The sequence below is a fragment of the Bos taurus genome, chromosome 6, assembly GCF_002263795.3.
Source record: "Bos taurus isolate L1 Dominette 01449 registration number 42190680 breed Hereford chromosome 6, ARS-UCD2.0, whole genome shotgun sequence".
NCBI classification, from domain to species: domain Eukaryota; kingdom Metazoa; phylum Chordata; class Mammalia; order Artiodactyla; family Bovidae; genus Bos; species Bos taurus.
In genome coordinates this window covers 25527784-25543696 of record NC_037333.1, presented here as the reverse complement: position 1 = coordinate 25543696, position 15913 = coordinate 25527784, and the positions used below count along the sequence as shown (strand labels likewise).

Sequence of the window (15913 nt, the reverse complement as noted above, 5' to 3'; positions counted from 1 at the left end):
TACACAGGCATTCCTTTTATTATGTTAGAAATATTCTTTAATGAGCTAGCAATTATTTATGTGAAGAAGAGACCAGAAAACAGATTTATGACAGTATTAGCCTTATCCTTGGTTAGACATATGTAGGAATTTACACACAAAACATTATTGCTTAGCGTAGGTTAATGAAGATCTAACAATCTGTGAACTTGAAAGAGCTCCTTTCTGCTTATGTGGCTGCTCCAACCAGACCCTAAGACTTAGTTACAAGGATGGAAGAATTCTCCTCTTTTGAACTTAAAGCTTTACAACCGTTCGGATGCTGTAAGAGAAGAAAACAATAAACAAAGGTTCAGAATCCTTTCATACCACTAAAACACTTTTTTAAAAAAAATACTTCTTCCTCCGTAAGCCCCAAATCATTACCGCAGTCTATACTACACAGCTAAAGAGAAAGCTTACCTCTTTCCGGCATGCATCAGATCAAAGGCTTCATTAATTTGGTCAAAAGGCAGACTGTGAGTCACAAACTCATCAACTTTTATCTTTTTGGACATATATTCAGACACCAACTTTGGGACACTTTCTACACTCTTCCATCCTAAAGGAAATCATACATCTATTCATTACTTTTTCCAACAAATCTCTATAGTATGCTTATTATTTAGTAGGTGACAAAGACATCTAAGAGAATGAATTTTTTCATGAATTAAAGAGGAATGAAAAACTTCAAAATCAGCCTAGAGAGGAGGATGAATTTAATATACATCTTTAGTTAAGAAAAAAACAGATGCCTTTTGAGCACTTTTCTTTTTTCTGTGTTAAGATTTACTAAAATCTCATTAAACCTTAACGGAGATTTTAAAACTATACAGGACAGAACTCTAGAAGTCTCAGAACAAGATTATTTAAATCCACAACAGCAAAATTTCTATAATCATGAAATTCAAGGAAGAACAAAATTGATGTGATACATGACTTTATTTCTGTGCTTTTAATTTCAACATAAAGATAACATCTCAGAATAAAAAACTGTGAACTGAAAAGCAAAGTAGAAGACCTTTACTTATATGTTAAGATTTTAAACAAAGTCAGATCCTTCAATTTTTCACTTGTATTATTAAAAGAAGCAGTAAATGTACAAATAAGCTTTCCCCCTTTTTAAACTAGGGTTTCTTTGGACTATATTTCAAGCTTTTGTGTGTGTGCTAAGTCGCTTCAGTTGTATCCAACTCTGTGAACCCATGGACTGCCGCCCACCAGCCTTCTCTGTTCATGGGGTTCTCCAGGCAAGAATACTGGAGTGGGTTGCCATTTCCTTCTCCAGGGGATCTTTCTGACCCTTTTCCAAATCTCCCTCCTTACATCCTCGACAGATTACCTTTTCATTCCAAACTGGTACCTTTTCTTTCCCCCTCATTTAAATCTCCTGGTAACAGACAAGTACAGCTACTGCTATTCCCTACACCAAAACTTCTATTTACATTGTGAGTCATGTGTTAGCAGCACCCATGGGGCCCCAAGGCAGCTTATTTCTCAACAAACATGTGTTTCCGTGAGGCTTCAGTTAGAAGTGACTTCCAACCCCCCTGGCTCAGTCTCCCAGACATTTTTAGAACATTCTCAAATATAGCTCTGGAACCTCAGCTGATGTCCCTGAGCTGCATGTGTGGTTCTACAAGTCTGTTCTAATACACTCAAGTGGGGCATACTAGTGTCTAAGGCTTGGAAAAGAGGGTTTAGTCAGCTTGACATTTTCCTTGACAAATTGTGTAGTATAAAGAAGGAAAACTTAGGCCAAATCCCTCATTTTTCATACTTTCCCAATTTTCTGGCCTTGGAAAAAAAAATGTGGCATGATGTGAGGCAGGGAATGAGACACTTTGTTAGACGCAGGTCATTTCATTTGAAACTTACGCTATGTAATACTTTTTCCTTAGGAGAATTGTAAGGATGTATTTTTTAAAAATCTATTAAAAACTTAAGGTTTCCTTCATTCACAATAGTTGGGATATATAAACATGTTTTGATGTCTTTTCTCTTCCCTAGCTGAGCGACCCTAAGAAAGAGAAACTGTTTCTTAGCATTCTCCTGGTAGTTGGCAACCCCAGGTAACCACATACTTTTAGGACACTCAAGGGAAAAACGATCAGTCTGGCAGCTTTTCCATTTTGTTTTAAGGCTCTGTCTAACTTAAAGTTTTACTCAGACTGGTTACTGCTGAAATCAGTACTGTTTAGAGAGAAGCATGATCACATCCAGGGATCACTGCACTCTCTGGGAAAATGAGTAAAAAAATGCCAATAACCTATATAAGTCTACCAGATGACACAAGGTGGCTGGCCTGGTTTATCCTGTATCCAGCTTCTGACCTAGCCCCAGCTATTTCATTAATGGAATATTAGTATTTTTTTTCAGGGTATAAAAAGTAGCCTTGTGTTTCAGAAGAAGCTGAGCACCTCCCCAGTCCCCAGGGTTAGTACTCATTGGGATTACAATTCTGCTGAAGGAAATAACAGAAGAAAATGTCCTCATCCATCAAATTACCTCCAAAGGCAGTGCCTTTCCACGTGCGGCCCGTGACTAGCTGGAACGGACGAGTGGCGATTTCTTCACCAGAGGCAGCTACTCCCACTACCACGCTGATGCCCCAGCCTTTGTGGCAGGCCTCCAGCGCTGCTCTCTGCAGACAAACCACAGAAGTCAGTGCATTTTGCTAAGAATATCTACTTCTCCAGAAACTTCTGGGGGACAGGGTAGTGGTACAGAGAACTTTTTTAGAAAAGTGGCAACAAAATGATCCAAGTATTTATTAAGTTGTTTAATTTTATTGAACAATTTTAACAGGTACTTTTAAAAGAATTTGCTAATTTGGCTAAATATTAACACAAATTGAAAGGATTTAAAGCTTTTATTTGTTGTCTACTAAGGTTACTGAGTCACTATGTGGATATGTATCTAATTCCATAGCCCATGTTCTCTATAACTGCATCGTTTTGCCTTTTCATTTAATGAAACGCACTTTAAGATACAGCAGAGACTGAAAGGCAAAATAACATTTTCCTTCATCTTTCCCTTGTCTAGTTCAATAGTTATTTTTCCCTTCTTTCAGCAACCATTCTTATCCGAGAATTTAAGATTTCTCCTTTGCAAAACAAAACAATATTTTATCTTAATAAAGGAAATTACATTTAAAAAGGCAGTTACACACACACACAAGCACATGGAATGAAGCCAGGCATACTCACCATGACTTTCACATTACCAATACACTCAAAGGAGTAGTCGACTCCCCCGTCAGTCATCTCAATGAGCACTTCCTGGATCGGTTTACTGAAGTCCTGGGGGTTAATACACTCAGAGGCCCCGAACTCCTTGGCTCTTGCGAATTTATCCTTATTGATGTCCACACCAATGATCCGGGCTGCACCAGCCATCTTACAGCCCATGATAACTGCCAATCCAACTCCTCCCAGGCCAAAGACAGCACAAGTAGAGCCAGGCTCCACCTAACATTAAAGACAGCCTATAAGGTACTCATTCTGTAAGAGTCAGCGAAATCATTAGTTTTCTTACAGGTTGGGCCAAGTTCACTACTTCAGCAAAGCTTTGCTGTATGAAGTTAGAAGGTGGAATCTAAAACCCAGGCCAACACTTACCTTGGCAGCATTCAAAGCAGCACCATAGCCAGTTGAAATGCCACAACCCAGAAGGCAAACTTTATCCAAAGGTGCTAAAGGATCAATTTTAGCAACAGAAATGTCAGCCACAACTGTGTATTCAGAAAATGTGCTGGTTCCCATGTAATGTAAAATTGTCTTTCCTTTACAAGTAAATCTGCTAGTGCCATCTGGCATTAATCCTTTTCCTTGAGTGACTCTAAAGAAAAAGAAATCAATTTTTTAAAATGATGACCAGTAGTTAGAAGACTGTGCTAAGACCAAAACTCTAATTTCTAATGTATTCATTAATCAATTTAGCACCTTTCACCAATGCCTGATTAGGAAAACTTTTAAAAGAACTATAATCTTACGAATCTTTTCCAACATTCAATATCCCTCTAGATTACCTGTCAAGAGTACTGAAATAATTTTAACAGGTACAACTTATGGATCACATAAAATGATTTTAAAATTCCATCCTGTGACCCTATATGCGAGACAGCAAAAGACACACAGATGTAAAGAACAGTCTTTTGGACTCTGTGAGAGAAGGTGAGGGTGGGATGATTTGAGAGGGTAGTGCTGAAACGTGTATATTATAACATGTGAAGTGGATCGCTAGTCCAGGTTCTATGCATGAGACATTGTGCTCAGGGCTGGTGCCCTGGGATGACCCTGGGGGATGGGATGGGGAGGGAGGTGGAAGAGAGGTTCTGAATGGGGAACACTTGTGCGCCCGAGGCTGATTCATGTCGATGTATGGCAAAAACCACTACAGTACTGTAAAGTAATTAGTCTCCAATTAAAATACATTAATTTTTTTAATTAATTTTTTAAAAAAGAAAAAAAAAATTCCATCATGAAACTGTGAGCAAATATAACTTCAAAAAGCATTAAGCCAAAACAGCATCCACACAGCAGAGATTACAAGCAACTAAAAAGATGGGGAAACAGTAGAAAAAGTGGCTGACTTTATTTTTCTGGGCTCCAAAATCACTGCAGATGGTGACTGCAGCTATGAAATTAAAAAGACACTTACTCCTTGGAAGGAAAGTTATGACCAACCTAGACAGCATATTAAAAAGCAGAGACGCTACTTTGCCAACAAAGGTCCGTCTAGTCAAGGCTATGGTTTTTCCAGTGGTCATGTATGGATGTGAGAGTTGGACTATAAAGAAAGCTGAGCACAGAAGAATTGATGCTTTTGAACTGTGGTGTTGGAGAAGACTCTTGAGAGTCCCTTGGACTGCAAGGAGATCCAACCAGTCCATCCTAAAGGAAATCAGTCTTGGGTGTTCATTGGAAGGACGGATGTTGACGCTGAAGCTCCAATACTTTGATCACCTGATGTGAGGAGCTGACTCATTGGAAAAGACCCTGATGCTGGGAAAGATTGAGGGCAGGAGGAGAACGGAATGATAGAGGATGAGATGGTTGGATTACATCACCAACACAATGGACATGGGTTTGGGTCAACTCAGGGAGTTGGTGAAGGACAGGGAGGCCTGGCATGCTGCGGATCATGGGGTCGCAAAGAATCAGACAGGACTGACTGACTGACTGAACTGAACTGATCCAGATCAGCACATAAAAGCAGATGTCCAAACTGGTTAATTCAGATTTCTTAGGAGGCCTATTTCAAAAGTGTAATAGTCCCCATGGATTCAAGTTATCTTCTCTCTTGCAATGGTTTCAAAATTATTTTTGATATTCTAAATGGTTGATGTAACATCTTGCTTAGGAATATGGGCCCTAAAGACAGACACAGTCAATCAGTTCAGTGGCTCAGTCATGTCCAACTCTTTGAGACTCCACGGACTGCAACATGCCAGGCCTCCCTGGCCATCGACAACTCACAGAGATTACTCAAACTCATGTCCACTGAGTCGGTGATGCCATCCAACCATCTCATCCTCTGTCGTCCCCTTCTCCTTCTGCTTTCAATCTTTCCCAGCATCAGGGTCTTTTCAAATGAGTCAGTTCTTTGCATCAGGTGGCCAAAGTATTGGAGTTTCCGCTTCAACATCCGTACTTCCAATGAACACTCAGGACTGATCTCCTTTAGGATGGACTGGTTGGATCTCCTTGCAGTCCAAGGGACTCTCAAGAGTCTTCTCCAACACCACAGTTCAAAAGCATCAATTCTTCGGTGCTCACCTTTCCTTATAGCCCAACTCTCACACCCATACATTATTACTGGAAAAACCATAGCCTTGACTAGTTGGACCTTTATTGGCAAAGTAATGTCTCTGCTTCTTAATATGCTGTCTAGGTTGGTCATAACTTTTCTTCCAAGGAGCAAGCGTCTTTTAATCTCATGGCTACAGTCACCATCTGCAGTGATTTTGGAACCCCCCAAAATAGTCTCTGTTTCCCCATCTATTTCCCATGAAGTGATGGGACCAGATGCCATGATCTTCGTTTTCTGAACGTTGAGTTTTAAGCCAACTTTTTCACTCTCCTCTTTCACTTTCATCAATAGGCTCTTTAAGTTCCTCTTCACTTTCTGCCATAAGGGTGGTATCATCTGCATATCTGAGGTTATTGATATTTTTCCCGGCAATCTTGATTCCAGCTGTGCTTCCTCCAGCCCAGCATTTCTCATGATGTACTTGCATATAAGTTAAATAAGCAGGGTCACAATATACAGCCTTGACATACTCCTTTTCCTATTTGGAACCAGTCTGTTGTTCCATGTCCAGTTCTAATTGTTGCTTCCTCATCTGCATATAGGTTTCTCAAGAGGCAGGTCAGGTGGTCTGGTATTCCCATCTCTTTCAGAATTTTCCACAGTTTGTTGTGGTCCACACAGTCAAAGGCTTTGGCATAGTCAATAAAGCAGAAATAGATGTTTTTCTGGAACTCTCTTGCTTTATCAATGATTCAATGGATGTTGGCAATTTGATCTCTGGTTCCTCTGCCTTTTCTAAATCCAGCTTGAACATCTGGAAGTTCATGGTTCACAGACTGCTGAAGCCTGGCTTGGAGGATTTAAGCATTACTTTACTAGCGCGTAAGATGAGTGCAATTGTGCGGTCATTTGAGCATTCTTTGGCATTGCCTTTCTTTGGGATTGGAATGAAAACTCACCTTTTCTAGTCCTGTGGTCACTGCTGAGTTTCCAAAATTTGCTGGCATATTCAGCGTAGCACTTTCACACCATCATCTTTTAGGATTTGAAACAGCTCAACTGGAATTCCATCATCTCCACTAGCTTTGTTCGTAGTGATGCTTCCTAAGGCCCACTTGACTTTGCATTCTAGGATGTCTGGCTCTAGGTGAGTGATCACACCATCATGATTATCTGAGTCGTGAAGATCTGTTTTGTATAGTTCTTCTGTGTATTCTTGACACCTCTTTTTAATATCTTCTGCTTCTGTTAGGTCCTTACCATTTCTGTCCTTTACTGAGCCCATCTTTGCATGAAATGTTTCCTTGGTATCTCCTATTTTCTTGAAGAAATCTCTGCTGCTGCTGCTAAGTTGCTTCAGTCGTGTCCGACTCTGTGCAACCCCATAGATGGCAGCCCACCAGGCTCCCCCGTCCCTGGGATTCTCCCGGCAAGAACACTGGAGTGGGTTGCCATTTCCTTCTCCAATGCATGAAAGTGAAAAGTGAAAGTGAAGTCGCTCAGTAGTCTTTCCCATTCTATTGTTTTCCTGTATTTCTTTGCACCAATCACTAAGGAAGGCTTTCTTATCTCTCCTTGCTATTCCTTGGAACTCTGCATTCGAATGGGTATATCTGTCCTTTTCTCTTTGCCTTTCACTTCTCTTTTATTCATAGCTATTTGTAAGGCCTCCTCAGACAACATTTTGCCTTTTTGCATTTCTTTTCCTTGGGGATGGTCTTGATCCCTGTCTCCTGTACAGCGTCAGGAACCTCCGTCTATAGTTCTTCAGGCACCCTATCAGATCTAATCCCTTAAATCTATTTCTCACTTCCCCTGTATAATCGTTAGGGATTTGATTTAGGTCATATCTGAATGGTCTAGTGGTTTTCCATACTTTCTTCAATTTAAGCCTGAATTTGGCAATAAGGAATTCATGGTCTGTGCCACAGTCAGCTCCCGGTCTTATTTTTGCTGACTGTTTCATTCTGTACTCCAAGGCCAAATTTGCCTGTTAATCCAGGTATTTATTGACTCCCTACTTTTGCATTCCAGTCCCCTATAATGAAAAGGATATCTTTTTTTGGTGTTAGTTCGAGAAGGTCACACACACTTGTGTTCAAATCCCAGGTGGCCCTTGTCAAGTGAATTAACCCCTGTGCCTTCATTCTGTCATTAGAAAATCAGAGAAACCATCTTTCTTAGAGATTACTAAAAAATCAAATGAGAGGTTATGTAAGCATTAGCACTGTGCCTGGCACAGAGTGCTTAATAAAAAGGTTACTTTTAATAAAAATAAACCCTAGAACTTGATGTACACTCTTGGATAAACCTTTGGAATATATATGAATAAAATATATACAGATGAAGAAAAAGTCAACTGCCTGTGGATTCAAGAACATTTCCTTTGAGAGAAACATAAATACGACCAGAAACAAACAGATGACAAAGCTCTACCCCAATAACCTTTATATCTTTATGAGAGCAAGTTAAATTTGCTTAGCTCTCAATGTCAGAAACTGCTCTGCTTTCAGAAGAGGCTCATGAACAAAAGGTGATATGGGATATATTTTAAGCTTTGAAAGAACTTGTCCTTCTAAAAGCTTACAGACAGCCACAAAAAAGCCTACAACCATTATCCTACTTGGTATGTCAGAAGTCTTTCAGATAGTGTTTGGAATTCCCTTTCAAAATGACTATAGTTATATTTTTTTGGTTCTAGTTTTGTAACTGTGTTCATGTGATAAAATAAATACAATTTCGTCTTCCAAAAAAAGAAACTAATTTTGTCAATGGCGTTAGAAAACAATGCAAAAACTAACAGATCTCCCAAATAGTGCTGGGTGGGAGTATATGCCATGACTCAGCAACTTCAATCCTAGGGAAATACCCAAGAGAAAGTTGCATAGATGTCCATCAAGATATCCATCAAGAGACACACATGGACGCTCCGAGAGGCACTAACCATAGCAGGGTCAAAGTGGGGGGCAATGTGAATGTCCATGGGAGAAAGGGTAAACAGAGATATTTGGAATGAAACAAAAGAGAATCAGAGGCATATAGCAGCACGGCCACTTCAACAGACATTATGAATGAAATAAACCAGGCAAAAGAGCACATTCTGCATAATTCTGTTTCTATGAAATTTTACAGTGAAAAATAACAATAGTGGTTACCCTTGAGGGAGGTAGGTGTTGACCTGTAAGGGACATGAAGCACTGTGTGGGCAGCTGGAAGGGTTTTCTATCTTGATCTGAGTGAAGGTTATAACTATTAGGTGTGTATAAGCATAAAAATTCATTGAACTGTACACTTAGTATTTGTACACTTTAATTACTTCATTATGTGTATGTTCTACTTCAGTGACAAAAAAGAGGCAAAAGGGGGAAAACAGACACAAGATCTTAAATGCCTCAAAGAAGTTAAGTGTGTTACCTTGCTACAATAAAATAACCACCTTTTCTTTGTCAAAGGGTTATGTTATCTCTTGGAGGCTTCCCAAAACTGTATGAGCTAAGTTTTATTACTTTGGTTTCATGGACAATAAAATGGCTCATAAAAATGCCTTCATTCAATTTCATAACCATGTCCCTCCTTACTACCTATTTTGGCAAATTTACCCTAGTATTATGGAAAGAGAATGGGTTCAGAAAATTGCATTATCTCTCCCAACAGCTGATGATGCTGAGCATACCACTTAATTTCCAAGTCTAAATTTTCTCATCTATGAAAATACAGTAATACCAGTGATAATGACAGGTTGCCAAGAAGACAGAATGAAATAATGCACGTAGAATGCTCTGTATAAATTGCCACATAATTACTTATCATGATTAATATTACCTCTTGTTTTAAGAATAAAATAAAAAGACACTAACCTTATCTTCTGGCAAAGGTTTGTTTTAGGATTCAGACAAAACTTGCATTCTCCACACTGGGGGATGTAAAGTGGGATGACAGTATCACCTAGAAAACGAACGCAAGGACACTGTCCTGAATTGGTAGCACCTGATTCTAAACAAATTCCCATTCTTGTCAACTCACACAGCTTTGCAGGTTAACAACTTTAAGGCCTAGAACTTTACCTACATAACATCAGACACTGCCTGACTATGCAAAAAAAAAAAAAAAAACAAGCTTCAAATTTTTATCTAAATGAAACTTTCAAAACAGTAAGTGGAGAACAAGGAAGTCATGTGCTTTACTATACTGACTTGATGCATCTTCAAAAATTCTTGCTTAATTGGGCAAAAACCATGTCAGATAAGTAGCAGTCTCATAATCAGAAAGGAAACAGCTCTCAAATATTTGTGTTTTCCAGATGAGGAATAAAATCAATCTTGACAACTTACTTAGGCGGTAACTTATTCAAAAATAAACAATGAATAGTGTATCAGAAATATAATTTCGTATAAAAATAAGCCAAAATTGTAAAATAAGTGGTTCAAATATCCTCCTTACCTGCCTTCAGCTTAGTAACTCCTTCACCAACACTCTCCACAATTCCAGCACCTTCGTGTCCCAAGATCACTGGATAATTCCCTTCAGGATCAGCCCCACTCAGTGTATAGGCGTCAGTGTGGCAAACTGCAGTGGCAATAATCTAACAGGATATTAAATAGCGTCTGAGTGTATGCACATGCAATTCAGAGTGACACACAGGTCAAAGGAGAGACATTTTTACTTAACAGCATATTTTATTGGTTAGAAGATACACTTCTTTCATATTTTAACCTCTCTAAAATCAGCATGTGCTCATCACCGATGGCATCTTAACAATTGGAATTGGCAGCATTTTCTTAGTGGTACATAAAATTAATGGTACCTTTATAGGCAATGAAACATAGTGTATCTATTTTCCTTTTTGATACATGTTAGCAGAAGAAGGTAAACCAGGGCATGTTATGGGCACGGTGCTTTCTGCGGGTGTGGAGAGGAACACCACCTGTGTGCAAAAGCAGGGAGAGCCCATCTCACTGCTGGCCTCCTCCTGACTGTTGGGGAATGAGATTTCTAAAAAGACATATGCCAGCTTACTTGGTCTGTGGCAAAATTCAAGAGCTTTTATTGGAACCAACTCCCTCTTGAGCAGCCACACAGAATTTCTGCTTAAATAAGCCCTTTATCCCAATTTTTCTGGCTTTCAAGTATCTCTTTTCTTTTCACACTGCCAAAAGCACAGAAAGGAAAAGTCTTGGGAGTATCCGTTTTTCTGCTTCTCACATTTAAACCTGATTACAATGTAACATTCTTAGCTGTTTGTTAGCAGTTTCCCAGGGAAGACTGGTAGCCCTGTACAGCTCATATTAGCACATCCAGGATCAACTTTTTCTTTAGCAGAAAAATCACAATCAGGTTGATTTCTGTAAAGATTTCAGATTCCTGAGCCTGGGTTAAAAGAACCTGAAAAAATTATTTGGCCCTGGCTTCTCGACTTGTTAAATGTGATCCCTGGAAGCATGAGAACTGGAGGTGGGATGGGGGAAGTATACTCCAATTCACAGCAAAAAATGGTTATTTTTTGCTAGAAGGTTCATTTTACTCAATGGTCATTACTTTAAAGCACTGATTTTACATCACAAGTACAGAGTAGAATGCCAGAGTATCCAGCTGGCTGCCTTGTGCGATATGCCTCTCTCCAGGGGTAACTTCACTTTCTTTGCCACAGCAGAGATTAAGAGGTGTTGGAATAATGAATCCCCTGAACCTTGGACTTGTCTGCAAAGGTCAGTACATTTTAAAGTTCTCTAAGCAAGCCTGCTTCACTTGCTTGTTGATCCAGTCAGTTAGGAACCTGTTCCCAAATCTTATTTGAAGTTTCTTCCGATAATCCAAAGAATCTTCAGAATACATCTTAAGTTATGGGATCAGCAGAAAGGGGAACATCCTATAAAGTCACCCTAAACCCAGGCTACAGAAGATCAACTGCACTCATCCACTGATCCATGGAGAAGGCTGTTCAGTGCAACACCAAAGCTAAAAAGAGGAGAGGAGCACTGCAAAAGTGAGAGCGATGGGCTGAGAGCCGGGATTCCAAGGCTGGATGACTCTCGGTCCCTTCTCCTTGACACTGTCCTTGGGGATTTCTCCTCTGTAGACCTCAGAGGACTCATCTATCTAGAGACCTAATTGTAGGCCTTCCCTTCCAGTGCCTTAGATGTTTCATTACCTTAATTCGAACTTCATGAGCCTTTGGGGGTGCCACCTCTACCTCCTCTATAGAAAGAGGCTTCCCAGCCTCCCAGGCAACTGCAGCCTTGCACTTGATAACCTGCAATGGGGGAAAACAGACCAAGATGCTTATCCTCCTGAACTAATCACAACTACTTAGTTAATTTAGATGATGATGAATGCTAATCTTAGCCAGTACATCACCGATTCACAATGACACAACTCCAAGTGATATTGAGAATCTCCTGGCATGTGTTTATACTTTATATAAATAGTACTCATTAAAAAATTTTCATTGAGATGATCACATGTGGAAGTTTCATTCAGGAATTCCCTGGCAGTCAGTGGTTAGGACTCAGCACTTTCACTGCTGGGGCCTGGGTCCCTGTTGGGGGAGTGAGGGAGGGGAAAACTCAGATCCCTGCAAGCTACATGACCAAAAAAAAGCTTCATTCATCAAATATTTAATGACCCTCTACAACGCATAAGCAGGAGAAGGTTAAGAATACAGGCTCCAAGAGAATCTGATTCAGTAGTCTGGCATAGGGCCCAAGGGCTCTGAATGCTTAAGATGTGTCCTTTGAAATTTTTTTGCTCAGGCTGGTGTAAGTAACACTGGTTTACTGTAAAACTGCACAGCGGGAAGTGGTATAAGGAAGAGAAGCAGAATGGGGGATCTAAAAAAAACAAACAAACTGTACCTATCCCTTTCAATTGTGCTATGCAATACAGTAGCCACCTGCCACATGTAGCTTTTGAGCACTTGAAAAATGGCCAGTTTGAACTGAGATAAGCTGTACCTGTAAAATAATCCCAGGTTTTGAAGACTCACTATTTAAAAAATGCTGATTACATGTTGAGATGGTATTTTGAATATATTGGGTTAAATTTTAATCCAACAATGCCATTTTAATGTGGCTACTAGAAAAGTTAAAATTATATACATGACTCATATTGTATTTCTATAGTACAGTGCATGAGGAAGGTTTTGATTAGTTCACAGAATGATTATGAAACATGTTTATGGAATAAAGGTCCTGCTGAGATTATAGTAGACTTAAAAGCCAATAATTACAAAACGTGTGATTTAAAGGGAGAGGCACAAAGTGCTACAGAATGCAAAATGTGGAGAAAGAGTGTAACTGTAACTTTGGTTGGTGGGTTTGGGGAAGTGTCACTTTTAACTAGGATGAAAGATGAGGAACAGTTACATAGAGATAAAATATCTACATATAGAATGATTGTGAGCTGTGGATATGAAAATGAAGCCCCTAATACAGTCCTTGACAAGGTGCTGCTGCTGCTGCTGCTGCTAAGTCGCTTCAGTCATGTCTGACTCTGTGCGACCCCATAGAGGGCAGCCCATCAGGCTCCCCTGTCCCTGGGATTCTCCAGGCAAGAACATTGGAGTGGGTTGCCATTTCCTTCTCCAATGCATGAAAGTGAAAAGTGAAAGTGAAGTCGCTCAAGTGGTGTCTGACTCTTCTCGACCCCTTGGACTACAGCCTACCAGGCTCCTCCGCCCATGGGTTTTTCCAGGCAAGAGTACTGGAGTGGGTTGCCATTGTAGCTTCGCAGAAGTAAGTTAGTAGCCATTAGTAGCAAGAGAACAAAAGAGTGGAGGAAAAGAAGAGCTGACCTATGCAGAGGGATGAGTGGCTTGCATAAACTTATGAGGCTGGAAATAATCACTTTTAAAATTAAAATGTAGATATTAAGTGCTGATAAAAAATTTATACACTGCATTAGAAACTTTTTTCACCTCAATGTACCATAAATCCCAAACTCCAAAGGTAAAATTCAAAATACTAACAATGAAATCACATATTCTAAAGATCTAAAGCAACAAGAATAAATAATTCATTCACAATCTAAGCTTTAAATCCCTCCTCCCCCCTTTTAAAGCATATCTGAAAGTTTAACGTTTTCCTTTCAATAACAATTCTAAACAAAACAAAGCCTCACTAAATCCGCAGGCAACTGCCCTACTTCAACATCTGAACTATCACAGGAAAAACAGCTGCCAACTTGTTAAATCTCAAAGGTCGTTTAGACTTTACCATTTCTATTCAAGTTCAAATCTTTCAAGAAAATTTGTTAACTTTGTAAAGCATTAAAACAAACAGCGACGTTAGATTAATCCTGTTACTCGCATATTTCTGCCTTTACTGGCTAATGTGTATTTCAGGAACTTTTAATAGTATGTTGCACAGGGTGCAACCCCGGCTCACCATCCTTAGTGTGACCACTAATCGCGACTAACCTGTAACTCTCAAGTTTTTTTAATCTAAAATGGGGTACTATTTTGCATAGGTGTTACAAAAGGATTCAAGTAGGGTGTGTAGAAAGCTCTGGTGCCCAGGTGCTCCAAAACTTTACGAAGCCTTCCAAAGTACAGTCCTTGGAGGCAGAAAGATAGCTCAATTATGAACTACTATGGTGAAACACAACCTAGGGGTTAGGAGCACGGGCTCTAGCTGCAGCTTTGCTACCTGAAAGTATGATCCACAGCAAGTGATGTAACTTTATGTACGCAAAACGTGGGGACTCTTAAACCACCTCCCAAATACCAGGATACCGATCCCACCCCGCCCCCACTCTACGGTTCTCCCCACCCCCATCCCGCTTCGGCTGCCCGCGAAGCAGCAGAATCCAGCCACGAAAGGAGTCGAATCAAAGCTTCCTCACTCCCTCCCTGCTGAGCTGCTAGCTCCCCACGGCCGCGTTTCAGCTCCACCAGCCAGAGTCAGGCTCCAGGCCAAGCCCCACGCGCCCCCGACTCCTCTCAAGCCAGCGGCCAGGTTCCGCTCCATGCTTTCCCCCTCTCCCTCCCTTTCTTGGACTCAGCCAGCGTAACAGCTGATTATACCTGGTTCGCCATTTCCTCAGACCGCAGTCAGCGTGAAGCAGATAACTGGAAACAGCCGTGCAGGGTCGGGGATGTAGGCGGGGCATGCGTCCGCCTGCGCCGGGGCGAGCGTGGAGGCGGGGGTGCGGGGGCTGGAGCTTGGCGGGTGGGGCTTGAGCCCTGGCAAGGCCGGAGCTCTAGTTGATACCAGGTGGTCTCGCGAGAAGTTGGAGTTGGCAGTAGGCTGGAAAGCAGGGGCGGAGGCCGCTCAGTGAGCAACGCAACACAGTCTGTAAAGTATCTGTCAGATAGATGAGGGTTTCCCCGTGTAACTGTAGCCCAGGCAGCGTAGATAAAGCTTATAAAGGAGGTATGTGGAGGGCGAGGAACCAGGACTTTCACTGGAAGTACGTGAGAAACCGTAAGAGGACCGCACCTTCTATACAGCTTGTGGGCACGTCTTGAGGGCTCAAGATGAGTGAAAGACAGCTCCGCAGGAGAGTCTCCATCAGCTGAGCTTTGAGAAGGAGGATAAAGGGCTTATTGGGGAAAGTCCCAGTGTCAACTTGGGAAAAAAAAAAAAAGCACAAAGGAAGACCTGTGAGTTGAGTTTCTTCAGCGTCTTACTGAGGACTGTGGCCTGGAGACAGCCTCTCAGATATCCCTGAAGAACTATTCTGAAAAGGTGGGGGAAGGCTAGTATACGTGTGATTTTGGGGTGCAGGGTTGTAATCAAGCATTCATCTCCTGGAGGATTATTGCTAGTCCTGAGGAACAGATATCTAAATGATTTTTGTGTTTTTTCTAAATATGGGAGGATGTGAGAATCTAGGTTCTAAAAATGTTTCTCTTGAAATATTTCTAACTATCTAACGGCCTATTTTGCCAGAGCACAGAGTGCCTCTTTCTTGATCTTTTCCCGGAATTCCTCTAAGTGTGTACTGCGGGTCAGTGATTGCTGTGGCTAATAACTCAGGCCTTGTAGAACTGGGTGATGGGCAACATTCTTCAGTTTAAGCCAGGCTCCTATTCCAGCTGCTGCTGAAGGGTGAGTAGGATTTATGGTGGTGGTTCATAGAACATGGGGAGAGAACTATGCAAGGAGGAGAAGGGGGCAGTGAAAAATCCCTGGGACATGGATGC

At 41.0% G+C, this 15913-nt stretch overlaps 1 protein-coding gene across 1 annotated transcript; it reads right to left on the bottom strand.

Annotated features, from left to right (window-relative positions):
* ADH5 (alcohol dehydrogenase 5 (class III), chi polypeptide) lies at positions 1–14868 on the bottom strand. Its single transcript, NM_001034249.2, has 9 exons — positions 14792–14868; positions 11921–12022; positions 10213–10354; positions 9630–9717; positions 3639–3858; positions 3228–3488; positions 2527–2662; positions 442–580; positions 1–301 (listed from the first exon to the last, which is right to left on the bottom strand). Exons 1-9 carry the CDS (start codon positions 14801–14803, stop codon positions 277–279), a joined length of 1125 nt encoding a protein of 374 aa, NP_001029421.1. The 5' UTR covers positions 14804–14868; the 3' UTR covers positions 1–276.
* Between the last annotated feature and the right edge of the window lie 1045 nt (positions 14869–15913).

Bases quoted from the DNA above. Each gene is read 5' to 3' on its own strand.
- ADH5 (NM_001034249.2), bottom strand. The intron at 3,859-9,629 runs GTTAGTGTCTTT...CTTTTTCTTTAG, and splicing joins AACCTTTGCCAGAAGATAAG to AGTCACTCAAGGAAAAGGAT. The intron at 3,489-3,638 runs GTAAGTGTTGGC...CTTTAATGTTAG, and splicing joins CTGCTTTGAATGCTGCCAAG to GTGGAGCCTGGCTCTACTTG.